Source organism: Lagenorhynchus albirostris, chromosome 19 (genome assembly GCF_949774975.1).
Source record: "Lagenorhynchus albirostris chromosome 19, mLagAlb1.1, whole genome shotgun sequence".
Classification (NCBI taxonomy): Eukaryota; Metazoa; Chordata; class Mammalia; order Artiodactyla; family Delphinidae; genus Lagenorhynchus; species Lagenorhynchus albirostris.
In genome coordinates this window covers 39,512,611-39,539,789 of record NC_083113.1, presented here as the reverse complement: position 1 = coordinate 39,539,789, position 27,179 = coordinate 39,512,611, and the positions used below count along the sequence as shown (strand labels likewise).

General features: G+C 42.3%; 1 protein-coding gene across 1 annotated transcript in view; it reads left to right on the top strand.

Annotated features, from left to right (window-relative positions):
• Positions 1-27,179, top strand: part of CDH11 (cadherin 11) — a 144,746-nt gene that overhangs the window by 81,776 nt on the left and 35,791 nt on the right. The window contains exons 3-6 of the mRNA XM_060131015.1: positions 15,897-16,293; positions 20,826-21,120; positions 24,348-24,467; positions 26,300-26,467. Coding sequence (XP_059986998.1) covers positions 16,066-16,293; positions 20,826-21,120; positions 24,348-24,467; positions 26,300-26,467 — 811 coding nt within the window. The 5' untranslated portion in view covers positions 15,897-16,065. The remainder of the gene's footprint in view (positions 1-15,896; positions 16,294-20,825; positions 21,121-24,347; positions 24,468-26,299; positions 26,468-27,179) is intronic.

Below are 27,179 nucleotides of genomic sequence, written 5' to 3'. Positions count from 1 at the left end.
ATGGCCTAGGTACAACCTCAAAGTCCTAGGCAGTCCAACTGGGCTTATCACCAGAGAAGCAGTCATGGTGAGGATTAGGTAGTGGGTTTCCCAAGAAACAAGGCATCAACTCATGATGTGGAGGGCATGGCTTCTGAGGAGGAATAAGAAGGGGGCTTTAGTACTGTCCTTCCACTTCTACATTCCAAAATTCTACCCATCTGTTTCCAGATCTAGGTCCTATTTCCTTTCTGGGTGAAGTGTCTATGCCATCCTGAGTATATTTTGACCTCTCTGAATGTTCATCTTTACTGTTCATTTTAATGAGCTACTTAATCTGGGGTTGTTAGTATTTTCTGAATGTGTATATTTGTCAAATCAACTAGCTTTCAAATTCTGAATCTCCCCTCCCTAACCCGCCCCGACCTTGTGAGTTCTGGGTGGGATTTACTAGGTTGCTGGAGTTTAGATCTTAAAATGTCTATGCATAGAAGATGGAGAATGGGAATTTAGACCTTGGGGATGCAGAGGGTCCCAGCCTGGGATACCCAGTGAAGAGGTTGTATTCAGAAGCAGGAAGAGACTGAATGAGGAGACCAAGTCATGTTTCTATGTCCCTGAGGGCAGCCATCCTTGAGATGCAAGAGTGGGCATCTCTGTCATGGATGTCTTGCCAGGAAGGCTAAGTAAGTCCTTGATGATAAAGTTCATGACTTATACAATAACTACTTTGTTGTTCAGTCTTCCTCTGCCCCTTGTGTGACTGGGGCAACTCTGGTCCAAGGGACTTCCCCTTAGTGGGTGATGCTAGAGAGCCCATTCCACTTTACCAGCAGTACCATGGATTGCAAAAGTCTGCCCTTCTGATAAAATCTTTTTGGAAAGAGGTACTTGATTAAAGGATGTAAGATTCTTGAGAGCAAGGGCAGAACCCATCCCCTGCTGCACATGCTTCTCCTAGGGAGACATCACGGCATACCTGGGAAATATTCCATTGTACTTTGTCACCTTGGTGCTCTATACACTGATTAAAGTTTTATATTTTTTGTTTGTTTACGTAATTTTGTTTTAAAAAAAAAGGTTATTGTCACCGCCTCTCCATTTGCTGTTAAAAACAGGATTGAATCTCCTTTGCAGTGTGGGTATTGAAGCAACCCGTGGTCTTCCTGTCAGAGAATACTTCTGGGCCTCACCTTGGATGCCCTCAGATGAACCGTTGATGTGTGGGACTTGCCTCCATGAAGGCATAATCCTTCCTTCCATGAGCTACATACCTAATCTTTTCAATGATGATTAGCTCATGAGATCTCACAGAGCTATCTCATGTTGGGCTGGTTCCTATTGTTGGAAGACATTTATTGTCTGGCTGCCTTCCTATAGTTCCCTGCACCACTTGCATATTATTACTCATTAGCACTTTCTCTGAGGCTGAGGCAGTGAAGGATATAGAGGAAAATTTTGTTCTAAAGTGGAAAATGTTGTGAGAGAGAGGTTTGGAAATCACGATTCATTCCTTCAAGGACTGTTTGGAAGAGTGGGGCAGGCTGGAGAACACCTAGGGAAGGGTTGGGGCAATTCCTCTAAGGAAATGTTAAGGGACTGGTTTTGTTTGAAGTGGAGAATTAATTGCAAGACTCTTGGAGGAAATACGCACTCTCTAAAAATGCTAGTAACCTGAGTTTCTTGAGAGCAAAGAATATGTTTCACCTAAGTTTGTAGCAGTTAACAATTGCAGAGATCCTACAAATATTTATTAAGTGGTTGTGATGTGGAATAAGATCCTGCTGAGCTCTGAGCATCCCCAGAAGGAAAAATTAAGACCTTCAGAGGACAATTACAGAGACGTTCATCGTCAAAGGTGGAAAGATAAGAGCTTCCGAATGGGCCATATATGGCTTCAAATTTCATTTCAGGTGCCAACTAAACCGAATGCTCTGAAAGTGAAGTTCCTCTGGCCCTTGTTTCCTTATCTGGACAAAGGAGGCAATAATGCAAAACCCAAAGATGCTGGAGGGAGAGAGGCTATGAAGAATCTACATAAAGTATCTAGCACCTAGCAAGGTGCCTACCACACAGTAGGTGCTCAAAAAAACAGAACCTAGTTTGTAGATGATAACTCACTAACAGTTATGCCACCCCCCTCTTCCCCATGGACTGGGCTGTTTCAAAAGGAGGCTGAATGGAGAATGAGTGAGTTGCCAAGATGGCCTCCCCAACTCATGCGGTCAGGAGAGCCACCCTCTCATGTGACACGTACTTGGCAGCTTTGTCCATACTCCTTATCATTGCTCCATTCTCATCCCATATCAAGGATAACTGAAAGACCCCTTAGTCTCTGCAGAGAAACTTCTGGCCTTTATCCCTATCAAGTCTGGGTCCTTGCTGGAATCAGCCAGCCCCCTCTCCCCAGCACACACACCATCCTCTAGGCAAGGAGGTCAGTGTCTTCACAAGTCACCACTACAGAATTCCCTCTGGTCCTGGGGCAAACAAAAAGGATGCCCGTGTACATTTGTAGCATCTGGCAGATTTTATAACCTTATCAGAGAAAAGGAGTGAAATCACATCTCCTTTCTGTAACAGTAACAGGTCATTTACGTTTATCTACAATCCACACCACGAAAGGTTAAAAGCCAAAACTTTAAAAATTACTCAAAGAAATGGAAGTTGCCGCTGCTGTCAGCATTTCATCATGCGTCCCCTCACCTGTGTAGCCCACATTATGCTTTTACAAAGAGCTTCCCAAACCATTATCTTATTCGACCCTCAACTTAACTTGGGAGCCAGGGAGGTCATGCATCATTTGCCTTTCTTTTCATAAGAGAAAACAGATTCACAGAGGTGAAGTGAGCTGTCGGTTGTCAGTGGTCCCACGGTTTCCTGAGCCCGGACCTCCTCCCTAAACCAGGAGATTATAGGCACTGAAGCAGGAACTTACTTACTGTTGCTGTATTGAGACAGCAAGTCTGTTAGGTATCAAGATCTCAGAAGCGGTTTTTTTTCCTTTATTGTTTCTAATGCAGCTGAACTGCTTTCCAAGGAAGCATTTTGCCCAGTTTAGCTGTGTGTCATGTTTGCTGTGGAGTATGGGGCCTGTTGGTTCAGCCATCCCCCACCCATTGTAGTCCTATCCCTTGATTTTTCCAGGCATTCTGCTAATGTCATGTGGAGAGTCACTGTCTTACCCAGCCCTTTATTCCACAGATAGGAAAACTGAGGTCTAGATGATTGGCCGTAAGCAATGAGTTCATGGCAGGTTTTGAATGCCTAGACAGTGTTCTTTGTCTACCTTCATTCCCTGAACAGACATTTCTGCTTAAGATGAGGATGTTTTAGTGCCCAAGACCAATGCTGACTAATAAGAGAAGTTGTTTTTCGATGATTGAAATCACCATTGAGCACTTGAAATGGGACTAGCATGTGCAGGAAGTACCTTTTAAATTTCATTTAATTTAGATGAATTTAAATTTTAAAAGCTACATGTGTCTAGGTTGCTACCATATTGGCGGGTATAGCTCTAGATCAGTGGTTCTCAGCTTGAATGTACGCTGCAACCACCCGGGGAACTTCAAAAATACTGAATCCTGGTTTCTTTGCTTTCAAGTGGTTTAGAGTAAGGCCTTGGCAATGGGATTTTTCAAATAACCTCGCTCCCCTCTGGTTAATTCTAATATGCAGAAAAGTTCTTGAGATACTATAGTCTAAATTTTAAGCCCTATGAGAGGCAGAGGCCATGTCGGTATATACATCACTGTAGTCAGGGGCAAGGAATTCAGTGAGAACTTGGCTACGTTCCCAAATCTTAGGAAAAAGGAAAGGTTAAAAGTGCCCTTATTAAATTGCTTAAAAGGACAGTGTGGGCTTCCCAGGTGGCGCAGTGGTTGAGAGTCCGCCCTCCGATGCAGGGGACACGGGTTCGTGCCCCGGTCCGGGAAGATCCCACATGCCGCGGAGCGGCTGGGCCCGTGAGCCATGGCCGCTGAGCCTGCGCGTCGGGAGCCTGTGCTCCGCAACAGGAGAGGCCACAACAGTGAGAGGCCCGCGTACCGCTAAAAAAAAAAAAAAAAAAGTACAGTGTGATCAAACGAATGGAAATGGTCCTTCTTCCTGGCAGAGAGAGAGGATGAAGTAGGTCTCTTTGTGATAATGACTCTGGTAATGAATTATAAGTAAGGTATGCATTTTTTCCAGAAATGCATTTGTAGCAGTAGATGTTTTTGCCAAGCAAGTGAACTCACGTCTGTAATTCACAATAGGATTAACCTGGGATTATAGAAAATCTAATTAAGTGAACCATATCATCTGAGAGCCACAAAAGACACTTAGCGTTGCCTTTGAAAGTCCTGCCTGTCTGAGAGTGTTTGGCATATGCTTCAGAAAATGCTCTGCACACGTACAAGGCACTTGACTAGTTTGCTGTATCCCATTACTTTTCTTTTATGCTTAACTTTTTCAAAAAAAAAAACTCTTACTTTTGATAACTGATGTTAGTGCATTTGAAAAGAAAGAATTGGGCTTCAAAGATTGGATTATTTGAAACCACAATGCGATCATTATGAAGCTATTGTTGGCGTCTGGTTTCTGAAAACAAGGAGGGGCAGGGACTCTCTGTGGGGTATGTAAAGATACAAAAAAAAGCCATTTAAAATACGGCAGAGTTTAGTCTACTCCTAGCATGATAGCATAGTTTGGGGAGGTCCATTAGAAAGAGACCTCCAGAACAGCCCACCCACACTCGGGTAAAAATCAAGCTTCTGATAATTGGAAGCAGCTTGACTCTCCATTCCTCACTCCTGTTCAGCGGCTGATTAAGCTGGACGGATGCACGGGGACCGCAGTGGATTGAGGTCACAGGCTGGCCTTCTCAGAATTCTAAAGGCTCTCGGAGGTGGTGATTGGAGGCACTCTCTCTCTCCTCGCCTTAGTAATTATTTCAAAAAACCACATCAAGCCCTTGTCAGTTATTAAGGCCACCCTGGGATAACTCCTCCTCTTATTGTTTATGCTTTAAAAAACAGACTTTGTGGTTCTCTGCAGGATGTCACATTCTAGTGAGAACATGTAGATTGCTTTTCCTCTTCCAGTTCTCCACTGATCATCTTTAAAGAGCTCCCAGGTCCTTATTTCTGAATGTCTGTTCCTTTCTGGAACCTGGACTGGCCGTTTCATAGAAATCGTTTGAAAAGGAGGACTGCTTTTAATCCAGGTTTTGAGGGGAAAGGGCAGGATAGATGTTACAAAAATTATCTTTCACTGTCGATACTTGTTCCTCCCCCTATATTTTCGCTCTATACAGTGAGGTCTTTAGGTTTTGTTCATGCTGTCTTTTATTTTGCAAGTTACTTATCATTTCTGTATCTCAGTTTTCCCATCTGTCTGTTGAAGAAGGACGAATAGTGGAAAATCTAAGCTAGGATTTCCCCCAGTTCTGAGATTCTAAGATTGATTAATGCAACAAAATGTCCGAACTTGAAACAGAAATGCTGACATTGACAATACCTACTACTGGAAGAAGGTGGGAACTGGACTTACTCTGAGCTTTCCACTTGAGCATCAATCCATTGGCTTTACAAGCTTAATATGTTTAAAACCAAACTCATGCTCTTTATCCCCAAACCAGTGTCTTCTTCTTTTGAGGCCAGAAGCAGCACCACTGTCTTCTCACTTTCCCCAGACTGCAGTCGCATCCTCTATCCTCAATCTGTCCAGTTCCCAAGGCCCTTCACATCGCATGATTTCTAGAAAGGCCTTCTTTCCTCCATACAAGGCTTATTTTTCTAGTTCAGAACCATACTATCTCTCACCTGAACTATTGCAATGACTCCAGGAGTCTCCCTGGACTCATATATTAGTATCATTGCATTTAGCAATCCCTATTATAAATATCGGTTTGTCTGTATCTCCTTAATGGACAGCCTCCTGGAGACCTTGGTGAGGCTTGCACCGTACTGCATGTTGTATGTGTATTATATGCCATATTCATGCATCCAGGGCTTATAGTACATATTTATGTATTCTTGTTGAAGGAACAAAACTCCTAATTTATCGTCTTTATCACCTGCTGTCTGCCAGCCCATGTCAAGTACTACACGGAGTTCTCTTCATGCACCATCTTGTTTCATTTTAGAATTCCCCCGTTAAGACCGGTCCTGGTGTTCTTCACATCTTCAGTATTGCAGTGTGGAGACCTACAGAGGCTGAGTCACACACGTAGTGAGTAGTAACTCTTGAGCTGTAATCCCCTAACCCCATCTGACTCCTGAGCCCATGCTCTCAACAATTTTGTCAGAACGGCCATTTCTCATTTTGGTTTATCCTGTATACCCCTGACAGCTCAGACTCCATCAATCTCCTGACCAGAGAACTTAATGGATTCCCACTGGCCATCAGGTAAAGTCCTGACTCCTAATGCTGGGTTTTAATACCTGTCACATTAGCAGGTCTTGCATTGCCTAGTCCCAGAGGGCCCCATTCACATTATATCTGATGTAAGTGGGCCTCCTGGAGTTGTGCATGGAGCAGCCCTGCCAGTGCAGCAGGATCCAGACCTTCTAAATGAATTTTCATCTCTCTCCATCCAGGGAAAGTTGCTGTGTCTCAGCCCAGCACAGACTCACAGGCTCCTTTAGACAGCTCCTTAACAGGCTGTTGCCAGTCTTCTATTTTATAGAAGGAGAAACTCAGTCCCAAAGGAAGAGTGTCTTTTCTAAGGTTACACAACTGTTTAGTGGCAGAATCTTTGCTACAACACAAGTGTCTTGACTTTTGTTCTACACCTCTCCCTATTGCCCAGTATTCCTTGGAAATTTAGAGAAGAAATAGGCATTTTCTACATCTGAACAAAGGATCTCCACAGCGATAGTACTTCACCCTTGACCAGGGGAAGAACCACCTAACTTTTCCTCTTGATTATTGTATTGATAGTTTACTAGGTTTGCTGTTTGATGATAAAAGAAAGCACTCAAGTTACCTCATGTACAAGGGGCTAATTGTCATCTGATGTATAGGGAGGGCAGTGCAAACAACCTTATAGAAATTCAGAAACAGAATATCAGTAGGGCTGGGCCCTGTGGAGACAACAGCTGGAGGAAGTCCTTGATTGCCAAGATCTTCAGATAACAGGGCCATGTGCTCTGCCATTTACCTGGCTCAGGGACAGAGGCCATGTTTGTTTCTGTTTGGTTTCTAACTGACTTGCTCATACTTCGATTTCACTGAAACACTGGCCATAAGATGTCACTTTGTGGCTACTCCATCCCCCAGGTGCCTCATAACCTTCTGTTTCAGCTCCCTTACTAACTGGCAAATGGTTCTGTTTTCTTTCATTAAAGTTCCCCAGTGAATCTGATTCACCCAGGTTATCTTTTTTTTTTTTTTTTTGCGGTACGCGGGCCTCTCACTGTTGTGGCCTCTCCCGTTGCGGAGCACAGGCTCCGGACGTGCAGGCTCAGCGGCCATGGCTCACGGGCCCAGCCGCTCCGCAGCATGTGGGATCCTTCCGGACCAGGGCATGAACCCGTGTCCCCTGCATCGGCAGGCGGACTCTCAACCACTACGCCACCAGGGAAGCCCCCCAGGTTATCATTTTGAACGAGGTTACACAGTTTGATAAAATCAGGGGTTGGTTTATGGTTTGGTTATCACTGGACTATATGTGGTTCAGTCATCCATGGCTCTGGGTGAGAGTGGAAACTCCAGATGTGGGAGACTGTTAATATAGGTATTTGCTTGGAAGGGGCTGGAGTAGGCAAGTGCCAGAAGGCAGGAGTGATATGTTACAAATTCATCTGCAGAGATGTGGTCACTGATTCCTCTGTGTTCTTTTACCCAGTCCTGTTTGCACTTACCACATGATACGATCATTTATCTGCTTAGACAACTGTCTCACCATTGTTTGAGTAGAGTCTACAGATCAGAGAGGCACTGCAGCCTCCAGGGTCCAACCCAGGTCTGGCACTGTGAGACGTTACTGCTGAACGAAGGAACCAGGAAGTAAAGAAAGCTTTATAGATATTCACTGCTCTGAGACAAAGAGAGATTTACGTACAGGCCTTTGATACCACAAATGACGTTACATTATGTCGAGCATCTGTTTATCATTACCATTTTTGCCCTAATCTTCCCTCAGGTACTTTCACTCATGCAGAAGAAAAATGGAAAATAAGATCTCTCTCTTTCCACACATTCATATAGGGTGTGTATTCATAGCCCGAGATGATACTGATGACAGTGTTATTAACTGTATGTGATGATACATTTTATTCATCTTAATGATTAACATTTTAAAATATTACAGTGAGAAAAAGACTACCTTAAGGATTGGGTAGAGCAAAAATAGTAAGTTCTTCATATCACAGATTGTGTTTAGTCATCTTATCATTTGAAGATGATTTAATTACTTGAAAAGATTAATAAATAATCAGTGAATGATTCTGTATGTTTGGGGTCTGGGGACTTAAGACGGATTTCTAGAATACTCTGTGGCCACAAAAGCCTAAGAACAGAAAGGCTGATTGTACATGCTCAAATGAACTTCACATCTAACGAAGATTTTTTTCAATGTCAAATACAACATGGAGTTTAGACCATCCTTGGAGATGGTCTGAACCATGTCCTTGTGTTGAAGATCAGGAACATGGACTCTGGTGTTTGGGAGCCAGGCAAAGCCGAAGCTTGGGTCTTGCAGTCACAGGAATTTGAATTTGAATTGCAGCCTTGCCCGTTTCAGAGTGTATCCTTGAGTGATTTACTTCATCACTCACAACCTCAGTTTCCTGGTAGATTATATTGTGGGTGATATTTACATACAGTTGTGGTGAAAATACAGTGAAATGGTGTATATCAAGCCCTGAGTATACTGCCGAGTACTAGAAAAATCAAGCACCTCGTCAAGGATAATTTCAACTATCATTACCTAACTTTATATAGCCCATAAGTGATGGAACTAGGATTTGGACCCAGGCCTTCCCAATACCAGGCATGGTCTGATCTTTTCACTTCCAAAGCTGACACTCCTGTGGTTCTCTATTTCTCTAGAAGCAGAGAATGAAACTTACATGGAACAGTTTTAAACATTCCACTTGCCCTTAAAGCACCTCATGGTCATTGATAAGGAGCCCTCTTTGCTACCTATTTTTTTTTTTTTTTTGCGGTACGCGGGCCCCTCACTGTTGTGGCCTCTCCCGTTAGGAGCACAGGCTCCGGACGCGCAGGCTCAGCGGCCATGGCTCACGGGCCCAGCCGCTCCGCGGCATGTGGGATCTTCCCGGACCGGGGCACAAACCCGTGTGCCCTGCATCGGCAGGCGGACTCTCAACCACTGCGCCACCAGGGAAGCCCTTTGCTACCTACTTTAACATTTGAATTTGGTATCAGAGAGTGGAGTAACATATACAATGCCTGCTTGTCAGTCTCTGCTGTGTATTCTGCACCTGAGCAGAAGTGACTTACCACAAGCTTATGCTTTGCTCCAAGCGTAGAAATCGGGGAAGAAATGTGATTCAGTAGTTCTTGTAATACTTCCTCTCACCATTCTCTGTGATTTCCACAGACATGGCATAATTCCTGTGATTTGATTTGAAACTAGAGACCAGCTCAGTGCTGAGTGATGAGATCTGAACGGGGAATAAAATATGCTTGAATTAATTTGCATAATGGAATCCGATTGGTCACAAAGCTGTGTTTGTTGCAGTGGGGACCAGAGCCCCTGAGCTCCTGACAAGAGGACACTGCACTTGCAGAATAAGGTTTTGAGTTGTGGTGGGCTCGGTAATATTCTTAATGTAATGATAACCTGTAATGATAACCTGTCTTTAACTGTAAATTAACTCCCTGGAAATGAAAAGAACAGGTCAGCCTGTCTGATCCTTCCAGCTCTGTGGGGGAGGAGAAAGCTAAAAAACCAAAGCCGTTTGATTTTTACTAAGCGTTTTCGTCTTTTTTTCTCTACCCGATAACAATTTCCAGCACGAGTCCAAATATACTTAAACATCCGTATGTCATTTTCTTTAACGGAGACAAAAGCAAACACAGTGAGTTTTATGCTCAAGGCTCAGTAGCTTATGACCGGCTATCTGCTCTCAAGATAGAGGGGCGAGCCTTCCACTTAGAGCTGGTGGTTTTGCAAATTCATTTCCCTGTCACGTTATTACTCCTGTGACTTTCAACAACATTTATTTTTCCTTGCAAGCAATATCCTCCCATCATAAAATAAAGTCCTCCTGTATGTTTTAGTGGAACCTCAATGCTTAGACATTCTTGCATGCTGCTAGAAAGTGCTTAAAAGGAAGGATTGTTCAAGAACTGCCTTGGGGGGTCTTTATTAAAACCAGTTAGAACACTGATATATTTCCTTAGTTGTTAACAACATGAAGGTCTTCTTAGGAGGGTGGTCTCCTGTTCATTTTCATGAGTGATTCCTGCAGACTCTGTACCACTACATACATCAATCAACCAGATCTCTAGATTTTAGAAGCATTTACAAATAATAATAATCTTTCTGAACACATCTTTTTTAACCTATACATATAGAAATCCTGAAACAGGGTGTTTAAAAATTAAAAAGCAAAGACTTATTTTTGTGTACTAGTGCTGTTCAAGGACCTGGTTGTACTGTGTTGTTGATGAACTGATATAATCACTTCCTGTTCCTCTTCACTTTGATCATTGCTATAAAATGCTTTCCTCTTTCTAGTTTGGTTTAATATTTTAGTTACAGTATTACCCCCCACCAGAGTGCCACCAAAACTTAAATTATTTTCATCATTAGACTATTATGATATGTCTTATGATATGTGTCCATATTTGATCTTCAGCCTTCTCTTAGAGAGGCAATATCACATGGGATTATAGGGGATAACAATGCAGGTCTTGGAACCAAGCATCCAGTGTTCATATCTCAGCTCCTCCACTTGCTGGCTGTGTAACTATGAGCAAGTTACTTAATCTTGCTATGCCTCAGACTACTTATCTGTAAAATGGGGATAACAATAATACTATTGTGCAGACTTATTGTGAAAATTTATGACTCAACTCATTGAAAGCACTTAGAAGAATGTTAGGCAGACAAGAACACTGGACAAATGTTTACCGTTATTAACATTTTCATCATAGTCATATTATGAGTATACACTAGGTTCTCATACTGGTTTACAGCATGTGGCATCTAGGTTACTGTTTTTATCACAGTGTCCATATCGTCTCCTTATGAATCTCAGAAACCGACAAGTGGTGATAGCTGGTATTGCTCACTGGTTAACGACACAGACTCTAGAGCCAAACGTCATGGGCTCAGATTCAGCACTACGATTTATCTGAAGCATAACTTTGCAGAAGTTGCTTAATCTATCCGGGCCTCAGTTTCCATCCTTTAAAATAAGAATATTCACAGTACCTATTCATAAGTTTGTTATAGAAATTAATGGATGAGTTACTATTTGTAAAGTGTTTAGAGCAATAGCTAGAAAAAGCTTTTGCTAAGTAAATTTTCATTCTGAAATTGAATTTAAAAATGTCTTAGGGCTTCCCTGGTGGCGCAGTGGTTGACAGTCCGCCTGCCGATGCAGGGGACACGGGTTCGTGCCCCGGTCCGGGAAGATCCCACATGCCGCGGAGCGGCTGGGCCCGTGAGCCATGGCCGCTGAGCCTGCGCTTCTGGAGCCTGTGCTCCACAACGGGAGAGGCCACAACAGTGAGAGGCCCGCGTAACGCAAAAAAAAAAAAAAAAAAAAAAAGTAAAAAAATGTCTTAAAATTCCTCTTAACATACCTGAGATTAACCATTAAAATAACTTTATATAGTACATACAGCCATATAAGCATTTACAAATAATGGTTTCAAGGAATTACTTTTAAAAGCAAGTTGATTTTGCTATTCTCTCCAACAGAAGAAAATAGATAATTTCACCTTTTTAACAAAGGGTGAAATTTATTGTTTATTGGTCATGTGGAAACTCTTAAATTCATTAGTATCACACTAGAATTTTTCTTCTGTAAAGGAAAAAGAAAGTTGTCGTCTAGTTTCAACACATTTAGTGTCAGGAATAATTGTGCTTTATAGCAAAATGGCAGCCAGAAGAAAGAGGTGCAGAAATATCAACTTGAATTAAACCCTTTCTTTCAAATACACTTCACAGTTTATACGCAAGGATAATTTATCACCGTGTGAATGAACACTTACTAATTGGCATGGTGTAAAATGGGCAGAGATCTTGTTGCACCATATGCTTTTTCTTTTCTATTTCTTCTTCTTGAGATTCTATGGTGGCAATATCAAGTTTGAACTTGAAGTATCGGGTTCAAATCATACATTCAGCTTTTACTGGTGTCCTGCTTTGAGCTCAGGCATTGGCCATCTAATTGTGAATAAGATATCATCCCAACCATTAAGAGGAAACCAGTATAGTAAGGAGATGGTGTATGAATCAGAAGTGCCCCCAAGATACCTCACCCCAACTCCAAACAAGAACATGAACCTGGAAACCACTTGTAGAAAATGTCACCCAGTGGCTTCACTTTACAGGGAATGAGGCAGAGACACCACTCTCGGAGCTGAGGGAGGTCCCACTACCAGCTAAGTGGCAGATTCTTAATCATATGTTTGGCTTTTTGACTTAAATGCAGGTATCTTCCTATGGCTTCACAATGCCTCAGTGTAGGATCAAACTCCTCCTGGTCCCTCCCTGTGCTCTTTCCATGCAGTCAGTTTGCCTTGTAAGAAACAGCATTTGATGTAGTATTGATATGCCTGAGTCTCAGGGTGAAGCTGTTAAGTGATGACACTGCCTTTTGAATCTTTCTCTCTCTTCCACACAGCCATTTACATATCCCAGAGTCTGTCTACAACAAACACTAAACTCCCTATTCCCTGAAAAGAGACTTGCATAAAACATCATAAAATGGTCCTGAGGACAGTGATGGACGCCTGAAATGAATGCACATCTGTGGCCTCCCCAGATAATATTTTGCCATATTACAAAGGAGCAGAAAGGCTTAGGTTGATGAAATCAAAGAGCCTCAGAAGAAAAGGGGTTCTGCCAGCAAATTAGAATGCCACCAGTTCCCTTATTTTTGAGACCTCTAAGGCCAGATGGCTGTGGCACCTCCATGTAACTCTTATTCCTCAATTCCTCTCTTAGAGAAAGCACCTCACCCCTGTCTTCTGGGTATCTCCACCTGCAGGGCAAGAGCACTTCCTTCTGCTGAGTGAGGGCTGCATGCTTGGACTGTGGTGCTCTAGAAAGAGAGGAAGAGATCCAGTGTGTGCCCAGTTCCCTCTCTGTCTTCAGCCCTGCATGTGTGTACCAATTCTTGTCATCCCTATTGTTCACATGAGACTGAGGGGGCTAAGAGTGCCTGACTGACATGTTGAAGGCCACCCTGATTGAAATATGTAGAAGTGGTATTCCAATTCACGTCTACCTGACCTCCAAATCTAGGTACATTCCACTCTGCCAAGATGCATTCTCTCTCTCTCCTATTCCCCTCCCCTCCACCTAACCACTTCATCCAAATCATATAGCAAAGAATTAGGTGATGTTTTTTATTCCTACAACACTCAAGAATCTCACCAATTTCACTGGTACAGTCACTATGGAGAACAGTATGGAAATTCCTTTAAAAACTAAAAATAGATTTACCATATGATCCTGCAATCCCACTACTGGGCATATATCCCGAGAAAACCATAATTCGAAAAGATACATGCACCCCAACGTTCACTGCAGAACTATTTACAATAGCCAAGGCTTGGAAGCAACCTAAATGTCCATCAACAGAGGAATAAATAAAGAAGATGTGAGATATATATATATAAGAACCAGAGTGCTAGAGAGAGGACTGGAGTGACTGTAGGTGAGAAACCACAAGAGGCATGGAAAGGCATTAGCAGCTTATGTATATATATATAATGGAATACTACTCGGCCATAAAAAAGAACAAAATAATGCCGTTTGCAGCAACATGCAGCAGCATGGATGGACCTAGAGATTATCATACTAAGTGAAGTAAGCCAGAGAAAGAAAAACATCGTATGATACTGCTTATATGTGGAATCTACAAAAAAATGATACAAATGAACTTATTTATAAAACAGAAATAAACCCACAGACACAGAAAACAAACTTAGAGTTAGCAAAGGGGAAATGGGGTGGGGGAGATAAATTAGGAATTCGGGATTAACATATACACACTACTATATATAAAATATATAACCAGCAAGGACCTACTGTATAGCACAGGGAACGATAATCAATATTTTGTAATAGCCTATAAGGGAAAAGAATCTGAAAAAGAATATATATATATATGTATATATATATATATATAAACCTATATATACACACATATAACTGAATCACTTTGCCATACACCTGAAACTAACACAACATTATAAATCAACTATACCTCTCAATTAAAAAAAAAAAGAATCTCACCAATTTCATTTAGACCCACTGGTGTTGAAATGAAGTGTCATCCTCCATGCCCAGCAACTTTCTGAGAGTCCCTCCTGTTGGGGATGGGGGTGGTAGTGAGGACAGTCTGGTTCTGGGAACTAGGGGTCCGACTTGTTTCTGAGAGGTGCTCCAAGGGGAGAGGATGACTGTCCAGAAGAAGGTGTAGGATCCTAAGATAGGAGAATGAGCTTTGGAAGTTCCTTAGGGGACAATTAAGTTTCCAGCACCAGAAAAACAAAGTCCCGTGAAGAAGTCCAGAAACCTGAGGCAGGAGTTAAGGACCAGAGAGAAGAACCAGAGTGCTGGAGAGAGGACTGGAGTGACTGTAGGTGAGAAACCACAAGAGGCATGGAAAGGCGTTAGCAGCTCATCTTTACTATCGATGAGTAGCTGAGTCATGGCTGGGTGCCAGGAACAAGACCTTTGGACCAGCTGGTGGGGATTCTGTCTTATTTTGCTTTTCCTTGTTGGAGAGAGCTTATAAAGTATCCTTGGAAAGACTGTCAGGTTAAGGTAGGATCTTCAGGTTCTTGGGTGGACACTGGACCGGACAAGAGCAAATCTTCCTTACTGAATTGACACTACTATATTGATCCAACAATGAGAATTTGACCCATTATTTCACTGACAGATGTTTTAGTGGCCATCAGTGACCATCGTAGGGTCTGCCCCGACCTCCCATATCTAGAAGGATTCATTGCTGGCTTCCTCCTTTCTTATACCATCCAGTAAGCCGAACAGTCTTGGGACGTGCTATGCTTGTGACCAGCTCTGGGCTTTGGGGCATGCTGTTCCTTCTACCTGGACATCCCATCCATTCCCTTCTTATCACAGTAACTCATCTGATGGTTGTGCCCATCCATCCCATCCTTCAGGAAGTCCTCCTTAACGGTCCCCACTCTCTGCCATCTCCATCCTCAACCCCCATCAATTATGTGTTCCTCTCCTGGCCACCCATAATGCCCTAAGTTTCCCTATTACAAAAACATACCCAGGCACAGTTATGATCATAATAATAACAGATAAATATGAAGCGTTTACTGTATAGCAGGCCTTGTGCTAAGAGACTTAGGGGTATTACTCGTGTATCCCTGTGTAGATCTTGCGGTGAGTTCGATTCGCGAGCCCGTTTCATAAATGAGCAAGCTCAGCTCAGTGTTGGCTTACCCCAAACCCAGAGCTAGTAAATGGTAAAACTGACACTCAGACCTGGGCAGCTGGATTCCACAGCGCACACGTTTTATCCTCATATAGACCTTGAGGGGTTTCTTCGTGTATGTGTTTATCTTACCCACCGCGTGGTAAACAGCCAGAGAGCAGGGACTATTCCTCACTGGCTTCTGCATCCCCAGTACCCAGAGCAAAGCCCTAACAGGGTCCAAAGTGGGTCAGTGTTCACAGAATGGAATTGAAATGAAGTGCGGATGGAGCCTGCGACTAGCCTGACCTTTCTTTCTGCCTGCAGAGGCCGACCGGGGAAGTGGGCAGCCCTGACGTGATGTGCTCAGCGAGGAGAAACATTCCAGTCCGAGAGAGCTCGGCGTGACGCGTGGGAGGCCACCAGTGGCCCGGCCGCAGCACAGTCGCTGGAAGGGGTGACAGCCGCATCTTCTGTGCCTACCACGTAACCAAAAATGAAGGAGAACTACTGTTTACAAGCCGCCCTGGTGTGCCTGGGCGTGCTGTGCCACAGCCAGGCCTTCGCCACGGAGCGCAGGGGCCACCTGCGACCCTCGTTCCACGGGCACCACGAGAAGGGCAAGGAGGGCCAGGTGCTGCAGCGCTCCAAGAGAGGCTGGGTCTGGAACCAGTTCTTCGTGATAGAGGAGTACACCGGGCCTGACCCCGTGCTCGTGGGCAGGGTAAGGCTGCTGTCACTCCACATTTATTTCTCACTCTCCACCATCCCTGTACTAGGGTATGGTCAAAACAAAAATATAGGAGGGGAAATAATAATGGTCTGGCCATCAGTAAAAAACACAAAATCGTTGTTCATACATCCTTGTATCCTTTTTTTTTTTTTTTTAGTTCATAGACTTATCTATGTTAACACTTCAGTTTTCCACTTGATGTTATGCCCTCAAAACTCTGTTTTTTAATGGTTACACAGTAGTCTACTGAATAGAAATGATGATTATTTATTTAACCATTCTCCAACTGGGGGCATTTCCCCTACCACATCCAAACCCAAACTTGGATGCCATCGTTTGTGTTCTTATGATGCTCTGGACTCTTTTCATCATAGCTTTCTTTTCTGTAGTACACATGTCTACGTATTCATCTATCTCCCTCACTGGACCCTAAGCTACTTTCCATCAGGAACAGCGTCATTTTTGTATCCCCAGGTCCTGTACCAAAGTCCAGCTTTGGGGGTGCCTCTGTGAATATTTGACAAGATGAATGGATGTGTCATAAGAATGGGTGGAATTTTATCCACTTTGGCTTAGGGATGGCAAAACCCATTTCAGAAGGCTTGAGAGTCTTAGTACTACTGAGAAATCCTGCATTCTCTGTGTACCCCCTCCAAAAAGTGCAAGGGTAGAGAGTTCAAAATATGTTTGAGGGAGTTCCCTAGTGGTCTAGTGGTTAGGATTCAGCACTTGCACTGAGGAGGCCCGGGTTCAATCCCTGGTCGGGGAACTGAGATCCTGCAAGCCGCACAGCACAGCCAAAATTAAAAAACACAAACAAACAAGAGATGTTTGAAAAACTGACTGCCTGCTATATCAATTATGGTAAAACATACAGCCACCTTTTAGAGAACAGTGACCTTAACTGCGAGGAGATAGGTGTTCACACACATAAGAACATAAAGCCTGCTATGGGAAGGTACAGAGTGAGGCAAATGGTAAACTAGGGTAAAATAGTCCTTGGTCTCAAAGAGTTCAGGGACTAGTGGAAAAGAGACACTTACCTAAGCAATTAAAAAACTAAAACAAGGAGTAGAATAATGAAGAAATTCACTAGCAATTCAGTCTACATGGTAAAGTTTGGGAGGGATGAAGGGAAGTTTCATGGAGACAGTGGTAATAACTTGTGACCTGAAGGATGAGTAAAAGTTATCCTGTGAAGGGGGAAAGGGACAAGAGCAGATTTGTGGGGTGCTCATTTCTGAGCCTCATAGATTTCAATGAAGTTATCTTAGTTGCTGCTTAACTTGAGAATAGCATTCCATATTTATGGAATTGACATCTTTGGAGGAGGTTCATATTAGCATCTCAATAATATTGTTAAGGGTTGGAAAAGTGCCTTTTTGAAGAGATGTACTAGAGCAATTTCATCATTTATATCCAAAATGGAAAGATTACACCCAAAGTAGAAGTATCCTTGAGAAATGGAGCACAGGGAAATAACTGGCACATAGAATGCCTTGCATCAAGGAGATGGGCTGTGTGCCCAGAGAGGGAGAAGAGACTTGAGCCACAGCAGGAACAGTGTGGCTTGAACAATGTGGAGAGCTGTGCATGAACTGTTCTGAGAAAATAGAACATCTGCCACGGGGACTTTCTCAGTGAGAAGCAGGGTGTGTATTAGGGTGGGGAGTGCAGAAGAGACAGGACCTAGAGGGCCATTTCAGCATCTCTGTGGAGCAAGCATGTGTCATGCCTCCTAAAAGTCAGCAGATGGAAGAGGATGGAAAATCTAGACACACGAAAATGAGCCTGATGTCGGATTGGATGGGGGTAAAAAGAAATAAAGTGGTTGGATCCTATGGAACTTCCTTTTGAGACAATGCTGATCTGTAGTTCCCCATGAATAGGAGGACTAGACTAGATGACTTGTTCCCTAAAAACCTTTGATTTGATGACATTCAAGGTTGAGTGATATAAGATGCTCTCAGTGGAATTTGGGGGGCTTCCCTGGTGGTGCAGTGGTTGAGTCCGCCTGCCGATGCAGGGGACACGGGTTCACGCCCCGGTCCGGGAAGATCCCACATGCCGTGGAGCGGCTGGGCCCGTGAGCCATGGCCGCTGAGCCTGCGCGTCCGGAGCCTGTGCTCCACAACGGGAGAGGCCACAAAAGTGAGAGGCCCGCGTAACGCAAAAAAAAAAAAAAAAAAAAAAAAAAAAAAAAGTGGAATTTGGCAAACCATGGACTCTTAGATTTCCTGCAGGAAGCACAGTCTGCATCACGCTGTGCTCTGCAGAGGGGATGCCATCAGTCTTGGGAGTTAGGAACTGGCTATGTCCACCTCAGCAACTGATACCTTGATAGCACTGACTGGTTTGCCAAACTGCTTTTTGTGTTGAAACTAATAAATATCATCGTTGGTTGTATGGGTCATCTTTGTTGGAGAGGGAAAAAAAGGAATTTATATCCAACTTTGAACTCTGAAAACAAGATAAAAATAATGAGCAGTATATTTGAATGTTTTTCAGTTATTTGGTTGATCATGAAATTCGTTTAATTCCCAAGAGTCTTGCCGAATTCATATGTAATATACGAAGGTCCCTAGAAACATTCCTTGTCTAAACACTCCCATTAAAGTAAGTGTTGCATTGATTTCCTTGTTGCGAATTCACATGGCTGAGCCCCTGACTTTTGCCAGGTCTGAGGCAGGGAAAACAAATGAACATAAACTATTATTGGGGGTTAGGTGGGGAGCCAGAGGAATGGGGGCAGGGATCCTGCCCTCACTGTGGAAACTTGTATGAAGACTGGGGCAATTTGGGTCATCATTTGTAGCTTCATGTATTCCAATAGCTTTGTATATTACTCGCAAACTGCCTTATTCATAAGAAATGTGTAGTCATAATTTCATGACAGCACATAGCTTGTTATGAATAACAAGTTCTGAAGGAAAGTATGCTTTTTTTCTTTTCCTGAGAAGCACTATAGACTAAAATCAACATGTAATTTGTACCTACAGGTATCCCCCTGAGCTGAAATATTTGGTGTTTCACTGAGGCACTGTAAATCAGTTAGATATTTTGAGGGAAACTGAAACAATACAAAAAGTTTTTTAAAGCAACGTGTTCAATCCTGCTTTGTGATTCTGGACAAGCTTTCTAAGCCTTGGTTTCATAATAATAATAATTAAAATCGCATTAATAATATTAAAATGGAATTATAATAATAAATAATAAGATAATTATAAGTAGTAAGCATTATTATATTTCAATGTCATTTGAATAAAGCTTTTTAGTTTATACTAGGTTTTCTTACGTAGTAGGTAGAACCAAGGGCTTTTTATCCACTTGGTTACTCTTGAAGCCTATGAGAATGGTGAAAGTAATGCTTATCTGTTCCCACAAAGGGTAAAATGAGGGCAGAGGAACTCATCAAGATGATAGCTGCAGAAATTGAGGTTGGGCAACAAGGTACAATAAAGAGTTTATTGCTACAGGAAAATTGGATGTGGTCTTTGGGGGGAGTTCCATGTTACAACACACAGAGCAGAGTCAAGGCAGAAGGCACAGGTGGGTAGTTAGGAGACCTGGATGACTTCCTGGCCCTGCCAACTGTGGATTTGGGCAAGTTCCATCATTTTTCTGGGCTTTGTCAACAGAGGGGGAAATCCCAGATATACAGTCTTTCTATAGTCTAAGAGCTGCATATATATCAACCCACCCCACTCACCCCATGCTTACGATGGGAATGGGGGCTTGTTCAGGCAGGTTCCATCCTCGGCTCCTCATACATCCTGCGCCACACAGCAGGTCTTTCAGAAAGTCTGACCAATGGATTGTTTGAGGTAACAAAAGCCTGGTGTCCTTTGGAATCTTAGTGTCCTTTGGAAGAGGACTGAAATTATAATAACATCCATACAGTTGATGAGGTCGATTTATATGTACCACTGTGGAAGGGTCCTCTGAATTTATTGTGGTAGGAAAGCAGAAGTGAAGAGTGGTATGTGCACTATGCACTTTATTGTGTAAAAATAAACCAAAGCACGTGTATCTGTATAGATATTCTTGCATATGCATAGAATATGTCTTAGAGGATTCACAAGAAACTGGTCATAAGAGCTGTCTCTGAGCAGGGAAAAAGAAGGAATGGGAATCAGAACTTATAAGATTTACTTATTGCACAAATGTGTGTTTTTTATTTTCTATAGTATGTGCATATTTCTTTCAAAATAACTGAACTAATGTATATTATATATATTTTGTATGTGTGCATATGTAATGGGAGAGTGGGAGGGACAACATGAATCTTAAAACTTAAAAATGTTTGGACCCTGGCTTCACTGCTCCCCAGCTGTGTGACCTTGGCCAAGACAATTATCTTCTCTAAGATTACATTTCTTCATTTGTAAAATGGGGTGAGAACATCTCCCTCTCAGTGTGTGTGTGTATGTAAACTGTGTATTGTCTCAACAGCATGTAAGTGTGTCTCTACCTCCCCAGTGCACCTGTCAAGGAATTACAAATCTCGATTTCTCTTTTCCTAGCTTCATTCCGATATTGACTCTGGTGATGGGAACATTAAATACATTCTCTCAGGTGAAGGAGCCGGAACCATTTTTGTGATTGATGACAAATCAGGGAACATTCATGCTACCAAGACATTGGACCGAGAGGAGAGAGCCCAGTACACGCTGATGGCTCAGGCGGTGGACAGGGACACCAACCGGCCCCTGGAGCCGCCGTCAGAATTCATCGTCAAGGTCCAGGACATTAACGACAACCCTCCCGAGTTCTTACACGAGACCTATCATGCCAACGTGCCTGAGAGGTCCAACGTGGGTACGTAAGGGCAGGGGAGGGCGGGCCCACTCCACCTGCAGGCCTGGTGTCTCTGTGGGTGGGCAGGCTGGTGCCTATTCTCCCAAATCAGGAAGTAGAATTTATGCTGTATCTTCTATGGCAGAATAACAAGCAAAAAAATTTCATATATGTAGCTGACGTTTCAAATATTTTAAATTGCCCTGAGGTTTTAAACTCTAAGCTTACAAACTATGAGGAGGTGTGGAAGAGTAGGAAAGACATAATCAAATCCATGTCATCCTGGCCCTGGTGCTTATTAACCTTGTGACTGGGAATCAGTTGCATCTGTTCTCTTAGCCTGAGTTTCTCCTCTGTAAAAGGGGGATAAAAGTTTCTAGTCATGCAGGATTAGAAATAACATACATCTGGTCACTAGTACATGTTGGTGTTCAATAAGTAATAGCAGTATTTGTGCCATGTAGGCACCATGCTAATTAATGATTTACATGCAGTATTGCATTTAATCTTGGCAGTGACTCATCTTTGCAATGAAGTAGGTCCTATTGAAAATATTTTGCAGATGGGAAACCCAAGCTAGAAACAGGTTAATGAATTTATTCAAGGTCATCTGAGCTATTAAGTCAATCCAGAATATATATCTAACCATGACACTATGTCATCATCTGTTAGAATAATTCAGAAGCAGCTATGTCTTTTATCATGCATAAAGACACATCACATTGTTAGAGGACAATTCTGTGAAAGATTTATTCAACTAGCTACCTTCTCCTGGCAGTAACCTTTGTTTGGCTTTATAGAATGCATGTAGTTGTGGTCTTTTGAGAAGCATGCCTCATATTAAGAAGGATTTCTTTTTCAGACAATGATCAGAGCTGTACTAATCAGGGAGTGAATATGCTTACGCGAATCAGAAATTTAAAGTTCCCATGAGGACTTCCCTGGTGGCGCAGTGGTTGAGAATCCACCTGCCAATGCAGGGGACACGGGTTCGAGCCCTGGTCAGGGAAGATCCCACATGCCACGGAGCAACTAAGCCCGTGCGCCACAACTACTGAGCCTGTGCTCTAGAGCCCGCGAGCCACAACTACTGAGCCCGCATGCCACAGCTACTGAAGCCCGTGCGCCTAGAGCCCGTGCTCTAGAACAAGAGAAGCCACCGCAATGAGAAGCCTGCACACCACAATGAAGAGTAGCCCCCGCTCGCCGCAACTAGAGAAAGCCTATGCACAGCAATGAAGACCCAAAGCAACCAAAAATAAATAAATAAATTAAAAAAAATAATAAAGTTCCCATGAATGTGAGGATCATCAGGGCCATTTTACAGATGAGGAAACTAAGCATCAAGATTGGGAATCAGTTTGCTCAAGAGTGTTAGATACAGAAATGACTCTGCAACTCTAAGCTCCTTCCATTCTGCATATAGAACTTTTGATGCTAAAAAAAATTGTCCCCTTCTTCTCCTCCAGCTAAAGTCAAACCCTTCTCATACTTTATGAAAACCCAGCTGAGCCTTTTCTGCCTTCTTCTCTTCCCTTTGCCCTGCCCAATTCTTTAGTTTCTCAGTATTCACCTGGGGACTTTAATGAGAAATAGCAGACATCAAATAAATCAGTAAATAGGGGACAGCAGTGTCAGCAGCTGAGCCAGGGGACAAAGGCCAGCCATCATACATGATGCTCTAGGGGAATTTTCATTGATCCCACCTCTTGGGGCAGCTTGGTGCTTAAGGAGTAACATCAGACTTTGCATCATGGCCTATGAGAGTAGAGTCTGCTGCCAGACAGTACTGGGTTGGAATCATGGCTGTGCCTCTGACCAGCCAGGTCAACCCAGACAACATCTTACATCTTTCTCAGTTTTTGTTTTGTCATCTATACAATGAGGATAATGTAAACTCTAATGCAAGTTAAACAACATAGATGTAAAATACAAAGAGTTGTAATGAACTTAGTGGATTCCTCGAAGCAAATTAAGCATAAAAAATAATACCTTCCCTAGCTCTACCATGAAGGTAGAGAATAGAGCTTATTAACTCCCTTATAAATCTCCACTACTTAGAACAGTGCCTAGTTATGTGGGAAATGCTCAGAAAAAAGTTATTTGTACGAAAAAATGAATTACAGAAAAAAAAGTAAGATTTATTCTTATGCCATGTGAAAATCACTGACAGCCTTGTAAATTAAAGGGTTGTCAGAGGCTGTGTAAATGGACTCCCTTGCCTTTCACATAGAACCTGGCCCCTCTGCTGAAACTGTCTCGGAAAGCACTTGGGTTTGGTTGTTTGCTGGGTAGAGGTTAGACTCCTGACTCTGGCAATAACCCACTCTGAAAAATAGGTTGCAAAACTTCCTACCTGTCATACTAAGTACCTCACAAGCACAGTGAATGTAAAAACACCCAGCAGAGGGGCAGAATACATGGAACATGCCCCAAACAATGCCTGGCACAGAGGAATTCTATAATAACCAGCTCTCTCCCTTGAGCATCTCCCCTGCCCCATTCTGAAGCCCAGCATTTCATGCCCTCAGATACCTGTGACCATCAGGGAACAGAGGTTTTTTCCAGGAAAAACTGAATCCCATCTTCCTTCAATTCCCTGGTTTCCTTCCATTGTGACCCACAAACGCTTGCCTTAGATCTCACCAGATGTCTACTGGTGGTTTCTGTTATATGACTACCAGACCTGTTAGAGATGGGAAGATGCAATTTTCATGCCAGTAGGGAACAACATTCTGTACAATATTTATAGCCATCAATTAATTAAAATGTAGTATTAGCAGCCATTTTATTATATGCAAAGCAACAATAAAATGATGTATTTATTGCTCTGCTACAGATGGAGGACTGCACTCTGTCCTTTCATGAAAAGCAATTCATCATTAATTATCCTTTATTATACTATTTGGGAAGATTTTTATTTAATTATTTGATATACTGAACATTCCAGTTGCATGGATCTTAGAATGTTTTTGCAATAATGTTCATATTATTATTTTAACTACTAAGTATAGCAGGATGTACTATGAATATAGAAAGTACATTTTTAAGCTATGGGAATTAAACAAAAAGGAAGGGAGAGAGGGAGGGAAGGAGGTTATTTTTGCATCTCAACCCCGGAAAATGAAAGCATGTTGAATAATTTTGGGGCTCTCCTCAGTTTTTAATCTTAAGATAAAACTTTGCAAACTAGAATATAATTTGAAAAGCTGAGGGACTGTTGCTAATGACTGTATTTCACTTTTAAGGAACATCAGTAATTCAGGTGACAGCTTCAGACGCAGACGACCCCACCTATGGAAACAGTGCCAAGTTAGTGTACAGTATCCTGGAAGGACAACCCTACTTTTCAGTCGAAGCACAGACAGGTACCATGGAATGGCATTGCGATTTGCGACACATTGTGAATAAGGAGTCCAGGCCTGCTCACTAAAACTTATTTGAGTCCTAGTTTCCTAAAATATAAAAAGGGCCACCTAACAAGACTATTGCGAGGATTAGATACTGTCTGTATTGCACCATGTCACAGTAATAAATATAATCTTAGATGCAACTTTTCTCTTAAAATCACATCTTAAAATTCAACTTAAGAATTTATCTTAAAGTATGTTTTATCATAAAATTCAACTGTGGATCCAAATTAAGAGACCACAGGACTTGAAGACTGGTATGAAACTGGCAGCTCTCAAAGCCAGGGCTGGGGATGGTGGGGGTGGGAACTGATGCTAACGTGTGTCTGGGAGGAGGCATATCCCCAACCTCCTCCACTGTGCTTAGATTCCCAGCGGCGTTAGCATCCAAGAAGGAGGCTCTGCAAATTCCATACAGAAAACAAACAGCAAACCGAAAGAGTGAACAAATACAAACAACCAAAACCCACGCCAAAATGGTTCACTCCATTTGTACCAAATTTGATTCTAGGATCCTTTTATTAGAATAAACACTAAAGTCCTGTGAACCTGCTAGTCCACGATATTATACCCCAAACTCATTTCTTTTTTTCCACAATATACCCCCATGTGTTTGAAAGATGTTTACAAACAATCCGCCTTTATTATTATAGTTAAAATTTATCAAATATGTATGTTTATATGTATATATATAGCCTTCCAATCAGATACTTTGCCCACTTATTGAATATAACTTCCACTTACCTATGTAATCATTTATTTGTAGCCTCTTTGCTTCAGATCACAATTTATGGGGCTACTTGCTATGATTTCATCAAAGGCATTTACCAATTAATTTTGCCAATTAATTTTCAGATTAACCAAGGATAAATGTGGGATTTCATATGGATTTTGGGGATGTTAAAATCGCTGGAAGGACTCCAGTTGCAACTTTCGTGTCTCAGGGACTCATAGTTAAGAACCACCAATTTGAACCTACCAAATTATTTAACAGACAAGAAAAACGAGGCTCAGTGAGTTCAAGGATGTTGCTGAGAAACATACAAACGTCAGGGTCAGAAAAGGATAAGGGCTTAAAGCTTCCACAGCACTCTCTTATATTTCCAGTATAAATGTTACCGTTATCTACACACAGAAAAAGCTTGAATATGTTCCCAAAAGATTTAAGTGAGCATGGTTTCCACACCAATAATGTGCTAATATCCAGAGATGATGTAGAATTCAATTATTAACGTATCATTGTTTCCAGTGATAGCGGATAGTAGACAGTAAGTGTTTGTATAAGCTTGTATATATTTTTAACCCATTTGGTATACACTTAAAAAAAATTAATATTAACATTTTAATATATCACCTTCTACTTTTAACTTAATATGGACCATAGAAATGTTTCTAAGCATTGCATGCAGGCATAGATAGTCAAAAGATTCTGCTGGCAGTCCAAAAGCATGGGTTTGTTACTGATGTTCATGCAGTGCGTCCTCAAATATATCAGTCTTTAGGATCTTTAAGTGTCACACCTGAGAAGGGTGAGGTTATTACTTGCATTTACAGTACAACATATGAAACATAAAATTTTAATGCTATATTAATAATTATGACAATTTGCTAGAAAGTATATCTATATGATGCTCCAGGTATGGCTACTTTTGATGATAATTGCCATGTTTGAGTGACTCTTCTGTGAGGGCAGGTGCTGTTCTATTCATCTTTGCTTCCCCTGTGCCTAGATCGTTTTTGTTATAATGTTATCAATGAATATCTATGATGTTCCCTGCTCACCTGTCCAGGTATCATCAGAACAGCCCTTCCCAACATGGACAGGGAAGCTAAGGAGGAGTACCACGTGGTGATCCAGGCCAAGGACATGGGTGGACACATGGGTGGACTCTCAGGGACAACCAAAGTGACGATCACACTGACTGACGTCAATGACAACCCACCAAAGTTTCCACAGAGTAAGTAGGTGGGCTTGGCTTTCACTTTCCAATGGTACCACAGCCAACTCTTCTCTGACCCATTCCTGCTGTACTCAACTTTCCAGAAGAAATCTAGAAAAATGGAGGCTCTTTATATCATTCTTGCAAAAAACAAGACAACAAAAAACTTAAGTGGAGGACAACAAAGAACTTAAGTGGGGTAACGACAACAAAAAACTTAAGTGGAGGAGAGGTAGTGGGAGAAAGTGGAGACATAACATGTTCCACAACCCTGGGAACAGAAAATCCATTTTGCTAGCTGCTCATGATGTGATGTAGTAATTAATTAACCTTTCTCTGTCTCAGTGTTCTCATTTCTAACCTGGATATGTAATAGTACCTGAATCAGTTATCTATTGCTACCTAACAAACTGCCCCCAGCCTTGTGGTTTAAAACAATTATCATCGTTTATTTTTGCCATGAGTTTGCAGTTTGGGCAAAACCTGAAGGAGGTGGCTTGTTTCTGTTTCCATAGCATCAGCTGGCACAGTTTGGGGCTGGAAGATCTGCTTCCAAGATGGCTCAGTCACATGGCTGGCAAGTTAATGTTGGCTGTTGGTTCCCCTTCATATCAGCCTCAAAGGAGTGGCTTGGATAGGTTCTAAAAGTGAAGAGAGCCCCAAGGACACCGAGCAGAAACTGTATTGCGTATTGTGACCTAGCTTCAGAAATCACATAGCATCATTTCTA